This window comes from Branchiostoma floridae, unplaced genomic scaffold, assembly GCF_000003815.2.
Source record: "Branchiostoma floridae strain S238N-H82 unplaced genomic scaffold, Bfl_VNyyK Sc7u5tJ_1578, whole genome shotgun sequence".
NCBI classification, from domain to species: Eukaryota; Metazoa; Chordata; class Leptocardii; order Amphioxiformes; family Branchiostomatidae; genus Branchiostoma; species Branchiostoma floridae.
The window spans coordinates 316-9,907 of record NW_023365773.1 but is presented as its reverse complement, the minus strand read 5'-3'; the positions used below and the strand labels follow the sequence as shown (position 1 = coordinate 9,907).

The 9,592-nt window shown below is 42.2% G+C and overlaps 1 protein-coding gene across 1 annotated transcript in view; it reads left to right on the top strand.

Moving 5' to 3' along the window:
• Positions 1-8,846, top strand: part of LOC118408353 (putative neutral sphingomyelinase) — a 9,353-nt gene extending 507 nt beyond the window's left edge. Inside the window, exons 3-10 of the mRNA XM_035809060.1 lie at positions 150-251; positions 978-1,054; positions 1,863-2,046; positions 2,525-2,607; positions 4,025-4,154; positions 5,589-5,687; positions 6,932-7,070; positions 8,041-8,846. Coding sequence (XP_035664953.1) covers positions 150-251; positions 978-1,054; positions 1,863-2,046; positions 2,525-2,607; positions 4,025-4,154; positions 5,589-5,687; positions 6,932-7,070; positions 8,041-8,378 — 1,152 coding nt within the window. The 3' untranslated portion in view covers positions 8,379-8,846. The remainder of the gene's footprint in view (positions 1-149; positions 252-977; positions 1,055-1,862; positions 2,047-2,524; positions 2,608-4,024; positions 4,155-5,588; positions 5,688-6,931; positions 7,071-8,040) is intronic.
• The last annotated feature ends 746 nt before the right edge of the window (positions 8,847-9,592 follow it).

Genomic DNA, 9,592 nt, shown 5'->3' with positions numbered 1-9,592 from the left:
TGCTTGTCTAAAGAGCTAGGGGGAATTTCAATGTACAAGAACCTGTAAATACTGTACATAGCATCTGTCCTCTCTGTCACAACCACTGGAAAATTAGCTCTGAGCTGAGCTATGCTGATTCGATATCACTTTAAACTATCTCTGTATTTTGCAGGGGGATCACTTACATTGCCTCCAATGTGTCAGAGAGGATCCACGCTATCGGAGAGGAGCTCGCTACGGGGAAGTATGACCTGGTCGCGCTACAAGAGGTCAGAGTTCATAAAGAATTACAAGTTACTGTAAACCTTGTTGTTGCTTGAATGTTTGCATTGATTTTAATTTTGCATTATCCAAAATTGTTTCAAATTGTCTTCTTTTTGCTTCTCCAAAGTTTCCCCTGCATTCTACTTTTGATTTATTGAGGTACTTGTTTTTATTTCATTTTCAAAGTTTGTTATCTTTCTCAAATTTCAAGGGTACTGTGTCTCACTGTGTATCAAACACCGCAAATATGTAATTTGCAATTCAGAGTTACTTCAAAATTGTATTTTCTTCTACTCCAAAGTACAACCTCTGCGAAAATAAGGCATTTAAATCGATGAAGGGTAAACATCCAAATAATAAGATTTGCCAAATAGCAATTACTCTAGCAACTGGATATGGTCAGACATTTCAGATAAAGTCATGATTAGGATATAAAAACTTACTCTCCAACAAAATCTCTTCTGTGTCACTGACGAAAGGTAACGGATATTATCTGAAACGTTTGACCATTTCCAAAATAATAACCAGTTGCTGGTAATTGCTATTTGGCATCATTCAATACTAGTAATTTATTTTTCGTCATTTTATCTTTTTATTGCCCAGGTTTGGATTTAAACTGGCCCTTAATGAAAATTGATTTCCACAGATTTTGCAGAGATTGAACATAGTGCAAGAGGACGTCCTTGACCAAAGTTTCTCACCTGTTTGTGTTTAAAATTTGTGTTCCGCAGGTGTGGGTTGAAGCCTTGTACGAGCAGCTGGTGTCCCAGGTGGAGGATGTGCTTCCCTACCATCACTACTTCTACAGGTACTCTCTAACTTATACTCGTCTGGGTTGATCAATTACCAATTCATCATCATCATCATCGCGGGCTGTTTGCCCGGACCAAGTCCACCCGCTCCTTCCAGACATCTCTGTCCCTCATAGCGTTCTTTAGGTCCTCGACCTGCAACCTCACATCACGGGCAAGTTGATCTATGTAGGTTAGTCGAGGTCGCCCTGCATGTGTAAACCTGTGTGCTGGCTTCCACAGTATGAGTTCACTAACAAGCGAATACCAGAAGTTAGGGGTATTGGCCTAGTCTTGTTGAGGGTTTCTTTTTGGAGGTCAGCAGTCAAACCCTGGTACTGAGAGCATTTATTGGTCTGAAACTCTGGCAGTTTTTAACTGCCAGATTTCAGACCAATAAAATGCTTAAAAGGGTTAAAAGTTCCTCAAGCAACTGGATATGATTTTCTCAACAGTCAGCTGTTTCAGGCAGTCTATCTTTGATAATTCTTTGACTAAAGACAGCAGATGCTATTTAAAACTTCTGACCCTTTCCAAAATATACTTAGTTTGCTCGAGTTAGTTTGTATTCTGTGTGTTTTCTTGAACTCGATTTTTTGTCTTCTATCCATCTGTCGTACCTACAGTGGCTGGAATGGCAGTGTTGTCTGTCTTCAAACACCCCATAGTAAACATGTACCAGTACAGGTTCACACCAGCCATAAATGCCAGATGTGCCCTTCTTCACAAAGCCTGAGGTTTTCATATGCACCTGTCAATAGAACCACACCTGTGTAACACACCTGTCCTCACCTGTCTACTAGTATCCATCTCTCGTCCCCACAGTGGCTGGAATGGCAGTGGTGTGTGTGTGTTCTCCAAACATCCCATAGTAGACGTGTACCAGTACCGGTTCACGCTGAACGGCCACGCACACAAGCTACTGCATGCCGACTGGTACGGCGGGAAGCTCGTGGGGCTGTGTCGTATACAGTACGCCGGGACAGAGATCAACTTCTACGCCTCACATGTGAGTACCCCGGGAACGAGACTTTCATCATGATAATGCACCTTGAGAAGTGATCCGATATTTATGTGTGAAATGGAGTTTGCGCTAATATTTGGACCTTACTGAACTGGACTTGGACATTACCTTTGTTATAAGGTTATGTTTTGTTGGGTAGCGTTCATGTGTTTGTGTCCCCTCGTGTGTATGTGTGCATCCGTGAGTGCGCGTTCGTCCCTACGTGTGCACATGTGCGTGCGTGCGTCTGTGCATGTGTGTGTACATGGATTGACTTCTTATTGAGGCTTCAATATGATTAGATTTTGGGCCCCTAGCAGCTTCTTATGGTACAGCTGCCTCCTCTTTCTAACCACCTGTGGTTTCATATTTTTGTTGTGCTTAGAAATCTGACAAAGTTTTGAATGCTCAATGGAACCCCAACTGGCAAATGTGTTTGTTTGTTAACTTTGTTTGTTTGTTAACATGAGCCTTTCTGTTCCAGACCCACGCCGAGTACAACCCTGACAATGATGAGTACAAGGCACACCGAGTGTCACAGGCCTTTGAACTCAGCCAGTTCATACGGTCAGCTATATTCAATTATCAATATATTATGTTTTATAGACCTTGAAAAGTTTTCATGTTCTGTGATGTCACATTACATGACAGAAAGTTTATGGCACCCCTCGTCTCTTTTATTAGTTTTAAGGGATCCCTCGCAAAGCTCAGTCATACAGTAGACACATACTGGGACACTTTTCTATTGTGATTTTAATGTGTGACTGAAGGACACACATGTGAAACCTAATGGAAAGCATAGCTAATGTCCGTGACCAATTGCTCCACCCACAGACCGTGAAACTCATGAGAAACACATTGGAATCACAGTTTCTAATTGACCATAAGGAAAGCTTTCGGATATACAGTGAAACCTGCCTTAGGGGTCACCTGAGTATAGGGGCCACCTGGCCATTGCGGTCACTTTTTGCCGGTCCCTTGGATTTTTCCCATTGACCTAAGCATTAAGAAATAGTCTATAGCGGTCACCTGTCGAATGCGGTCGCGGCCAGCCGATTTTCAGTCCGGCCGCTATGCCAACACTGCCGATAGCGGTCACCGGCGCGACTGGCCGACCGCGTTACGCCGCGCTAAACCCACGCGGGGTTCACTTTTTTTCAATTTCTGCACTACATCAGCAAAATGTAGGCTCAACTTGGACGATTTACGAAGGAAACATTGAATAAAGAAACATTTTACAAAATTATGTGATTTTATGCGAAGTTTTTCCACCAACGTGTTGTTGGCGTTTTTCTCGTCTCAGACTCTTTGCACTCTACCCTTCTCTACATCGTCATTTCTGTGCAGACTGAAAAAATATATGGACAGATTTTACAAGTAGACCGTCCGTTCATGTATCTGATGTTATAGGCTCTTGAAATCCATGTACGCTGGTCTAATTTTCGTATTCCGCGAGCCCAAAATATCGGAATTGTATTTGCGTAAATTTTCCAAGATGGCGCCGCCTCATAAGATAAACAAGGTATATCCTCCAAAGAAAACATTAGGAACCCTCTGACTAGGGAAAAAAGGGAAGATACACACTGGGAGTATCTCCTCTTCTGCAGGGTGTGTTTCTCCTGTGTTTCCCCAGAGTTTCTACTATTGACCTGAGCTTTGAAAGGGATCATTTAAACTTTTTGATTTGTTAAGGTTTCTCAGTAGGATTTTTGACAGATTATGGGGCATCTTATAGCGATGAAGCCAGGCGGAAAAAAAGTAGCAGAGGCTTGAGCAGTTGAGTAGAGGATGCCCCTAGACAGTCCCTATAGAAGATTGCACATTCCTTGCGGTGGATTGGGCATTCCTTAACAGGACTGGAGTTGGACAGTAGAAAACTTATTCTTTGGAAATCACAGTTCAACTTTGCTTCAGATAACTGCTACCAAGTTGAACACACTATGAACTTTCAAATTCAAGCTATAATCTCTGTTTGTACCTCCAGGCACATGAGTCAGTCCGCAGATGTGAACATTTTGGCGGGAGATTTGAACAACCAGCCGTTTGAACTCGGGCTGAAAATCATCCAGTCCAACACTGGGATGGAGGATGCCTGGCCGTCAGCGGAACATAAGGTATATAATACTACAGTCAAACCTGTCTATAGCAGCCACTCAAGGGACTGGAGAAATATGGCCACTATAGACAGGTGGCCACTATAGAGAAAATGTTGATCAATTGACCATGATTTCAGTTCCCACTTATCTTTCTCATGAAGTAACATTGTCTCGATCAGTAAATTCACAGTCAAAGACATGCACTTTAATGCTACCGCCAAAATGACCCTGTCAGGAACTCCAAAGTCTCGCAAACTACAGTTTCAAACTCGGTGCAGGATGACAGAAGGCTACAGTATTGTTGCAATAAGCAGTGTTTCTGTACCAACGGGACCGGAAATCGTGTGGCCTTGTTGGACAGGTGGCCGCTAAGCCTATTTCTTAATCATTACGAATCCAAGGGACCGAGAAATAGTGGCCACTACGGCCAGGTGGCTGCTATGCAAAGGTGGCCGCTAATACAGGTTTGACTGTATATGATAGTAGAAACTTTAAAGTTCATCTTTGTTCAACTTGGTAAAATTCATTCTTGATGAGAGTTAAACTGTTTGGATTGGTTTGGTTTATTTGATCTCCATGTTTTAGTGATGCATCAGTAAGTTCTTCCTGAAGTCTAGATTAGAATAATACAAGAGTAAATCTGTAACTTCCTACATGTGACATCACAAAAGCACTAGATTGCTCAAGTTGGCCGGTCCAAAATTTGCCCGTATAATTTTTTTTCGTATGGGAAGTTGCAGTTAAATTCGGATCCAACATGTTTGTGTGTTGGTTTGTCTTTATTGACTGCTTTTGTTTTTTGTACCCCAAGAGAATGAAGGATTGTTTCGGGGTGTGTTTGCATTTCTGCAGTGTTGCCACACATCTTCAATGCTAATTTTTGTGAGACTGGAATCATTTGGGTAATGGGGTGAAGTCTTGTTTTTGCTGACTCACAGAATTTGTGTTTGTTTCATCAAATAACCGAGTAGCTAGATTGGCGGACACAAGGTCCTGGGTTTGATTCCTGACATTCCAGTCTAGACGTTATGTATAAAGTCGAGAGGGTCTGTATGGGGGGCCCCGACAACGATTTACGATGAATTCAGAAGAACCCCCTACGTATTACGCTAAATCAAGGAAGGCAATTACGCTAAATTTGGTCGCCTCGCTACGAATTACGTAGATAAGATGATTCTCCCTACGAATTACAGGAAATAAAATAGGCTGCCTACGCCACGCCACTAAGAGCATGCAGACCCTCATTACACGCTTCCCTCACTCCGCCCAGGTGAAAAAAAGGTACCGGTACCTGACTTCGGTTGATGTAGTAAAAGGCAGTGAAAGAAGTGAAATGAGGGGGCTCCACTTCCAATACCCTAGACATACTGGATAACAACCCACTGCCCCTATGGCTTCAAAAGGGCAGCCCTGAAGTTTTTTTACCTTCTACACCGTGAATTTTCCACTCAGAATGCTGATGACTCCGGCATGACGTGCTGGTGTTCAGAGAACAACTATAACTCCGGCTGTCCCGAAGCCCCCATGAGGATCGACTATGTCTTCTACAAGGTAAGATCACTAAGAAAAAACTACTTGCTGTCATTTTATACAGTAGAAGCCGCTTAATTGCACGGCCTATTTGCCAGTGAATTTCGTGCAATTATCCGGCTGGTGCAATAATGCGAAGTTATCTTGCTGGACCGCACCGGTTTGGGATTTTGGGATTCCGTGCAGTTAACATGTAACGCTAGTTCACCTTTATCCGCGGGCTGACCTTTATCCGTTGTCTTTAAAAACAGCTCATTTAGGAGCATCAAGTTTGCGGAATGTGGTTTTAAATCTGCAATATTTTCAAAATATTCCGATTTAAAACCATTGTCCGTCCACTTTATACCCCTAAGTACGCTTTTTTATGAACAACGGATATAGGTTACCCTCGGAAAAAGGTGAACCAGCGTTAGTGTGCGTTAATCCGATGTGCAATTAACTGGCTTCCACTGTACTGCTTCCTTACTTACTTGCTTACGGTGAGTCCATCCGGTCTCGAGATGAAAAACCATGCTGTATAGTACATGTAGCTGCGACCAAAGTAGTCATTAGCAACAGAAAAGTCAAAGGATGAGCTCATTTTATACAAAGCATCCAAACTCTCATACATGGACATCATCTCAGTGCTGCAGTCCCGCCGTCTTAGATGGTTTGGGCATGTTGAAAGATCTAGTGACTGCATTAATAAGATCACCAAACTGAAAGTATCGGGCAACAGAGGTCGTGGTAGACCTAGGAAAACCTGGAGGGACTGTGTCAGCAGGGACTTGAAGGAGTGTGGTCTGACAGGGGTCGACCCACTGGACAGAGCCAAATGGAAGCGGAGTGTGAAGACTGGCCGACTGCTGCCTACCCCTGCGTCAGGGAACCCAGCAGCAGTATAATCTAACCATGGATAGTGAGTGAGTGAGTGAGCACAGGAATCATGAATTGTCCTTCAAGTCCCCTCACTGTACACGGTTGGGAAAATTCATTCATTTACCAATTGATATAAGAGAAAAGAAATGTCAATGCATATGTAAGTCAACTTTGTGAATTTAATTTGTTTTCTATGGCTCTTGTTTATGTAACACACACTTTTGTTTGTACTGTGTACTACTAAGTTCATTTTTTTTTATTGAACATGATTTTGTTGACTTAACTGTTTTGTGCACTAGGCACCTTTGAAAATTTGTTTGACATAGTTGACCCAGGTGTTTGAAAACGCACTAAATGAATAAAATAAAATAAGATTTTGAAATAGTTCCTCCCTTGGGGCCTTTCAGGGGTCTGCCAGGTGCAGAGTGAAGTGTGTCCACTGTGAGACCACCATGCACAAGGTTCCCGGAAAACCCTTCAACTACTCCGACCACGAAGGCGTATTGGCACACTTGGAGCTGGAGAAAGTTTCAGAACCAAGTGATGGTAAGAGAAAAATGTAGCGTAAAGTATTAATGCTATCTCACCTTTATCCGTAGGGTAACCTATATCTGCTGTTTTTCAAAACAGGGTACTAATATTTAGTACTATATATACCATCACATAAACAGATGGTGGCTTTAAACTGCAGTATTTTGTAATGCAATTTGAAACCATGGTTGGTCGACTTGAATTCCCTGACTACCCTGTTTTGAAAATCAATGGATATAGGATACCCCACGGATAAAGGTGACCCAGCATTAGCAGACTGGATTTGAAAAGTTCAGCTAATAGTTACCCCGACTACCTGTCAGTGACAACTAAATGTAATACTTATGGGGCCATGAGGCATTCAGGGTGTTTGGTCCAGTCCCGTCATGTACTGATCTTGTGCCCTTAAGGAAAGGCTCTTTACAAGACTTTTCTCAATTCACACAGGTGTAGAAGTGGGTACCTGACTTTGGGTTGGGAGATAAATGGTGGTGGGAGGAGAGGGATGGGCTCTGCCTTTCAATACTGTGTCCTAGACACAGTGGATAACAACCCACTGCATGTAATTGTACTATACAGCTTTAAAAATATTAGATGTATGGGACTAGCTTTATCTTGAATATTTACCTAAACATGATATCCCACATGGAAGCTACCAAGCTTACATGCTTTATGATAAATGTAAGAACTTAGTCCTTCTAGTTCTGTGGTAAGAGCCATCCTTTGATTGTAATGCATCCAGTTTTATTTTCTGCTTCTCTGTCTGCTGACTGCCAGAAGTTGTGTTATAAAGAATCCCTATAAAGTCTCTCAGTACACCATTCTGTTTTTCCGCCTTTCCCAGACAGTCCAAGAGACTCTGCAAATCTTTGGGCCATCCTTTAATTCCAATTTATCCACTTACATGTATGTGTCCCTATTTGGCCAGAAGTTGTGTGTAAAGAATCACAGTCTCTGTACACCATTCTGTTTCCCTCTCTTTCAGACAATCCAGGAGACACTGAGCATCTTCCCGACATTCCGTTACGCGATGACAACCTCCGAGAAGCCGTCACCATCATGGACGAGGCCATCATCTCTACAGCATCCGTCCGCTGGTTCTACGCAGCGGTCCTGTTCCTCAGTGTCCTCCTCCTCCTCCTCCCCTCCTCCCTGTCCCTCCCCATCCTCCTCACATCTCTCACCAACCTGCTGGCGGCTTTCGGGATGCTCTGGAGCTTCTGGATGGGCGCGGTCGTCACGGAGACGGAGAGGAGGGGTCTCCTAGCAACCAGGAGCAGCATGCAGGTTCTGCTGGCCGGCAGTGTGAAGAAAAGGAACTGAGGTCTTTAAGCTAACCCGAGTCCTGCTATTCTCGACTATTTTCAATTTGCACATACATGATACCTGTATCCAGGTCCTGTATTATTTAATATGGGTTTGGGGTATCTCTCACCTAAATGCGGCACACCACAGCAAAGCACATCGAATGGGGAAGTAAATCTGCCACAGCAGCAGCACAGAATATGTCAAGTTTTACTGAGCTGACTAGTAAATCAGCTTCTCTTTCATGGCAGGGTATTGTCACTCTCTCTGAGGAGCCCCTCCCTTAAACTACTCCAGACTCTTTTGCATCTTGCAGGCTGTGGCCAGGTGGGGCCTAGGTGCTTAGGGGGGTTAAATTGGCCCAAAAAATCCCAGCAGGACAAGGGTTAAGAAGTGTCTTTTATGCTGCACCAAGTCACTCCTACATGGTAAACACTAGAGCTAAAACTGAACATGGGAGAAGTCAGTTTTGTTTGATGATTTACACGTAAATGCTGCATCACTACAAAATGATACAGATCACCTGCATTTTGGAGGTGAGCTAGAGTATTCATGAGAAATAACTTGTGGTCTTTTGAGTCTTTTAACTTTTTGCTTTGTAAACCAGGAAAACAGTTTGATCACTTATATGACTCTTATTGAAAAGCTTACCATAAGTATAATATATCCATGATAGTATAATTCATTGACAACAAATGAGTATGACAACTGATTTATTCATAATAGCAAGACTATTTATTAACTCATAAGACTATGATTGATTAATTTCACACTTCTGTGAACATCACACTTAAATGACCCTATTTTAAAAAAAAAAGTCTTTCGAAGGATATCAAATGCATAATAGATGCACTGATGCAAAAATGTTAATAAGATTTTAATAAAGTAATGATGAAATCAGATAAAATAGTAAGTCCTGATTTGTTGCAAAAATTCATATTTCCAAAAGGCATCTCTAAAAGCATATAACCTTGGTATAACGTGCATTAAAGGTACAAACATGTTTATTGATATTTCAGGGTCCACTAGTACAGATGATTCCCCATAAGAAAGTCTTTTTTATTTTTCTGAAAATTCATATTCCCGAGACTTATCTTTAATACCATTACCTGTACAAAAGTTAATGATTATTAAGATTTTGATGTAGAAAACTTAAGGTGTCATATGATACAAGTGATTCTGATACGTTTCTTGTTAGTTTTGACTAGAAAAACACCTTAAGAGTTTGTACA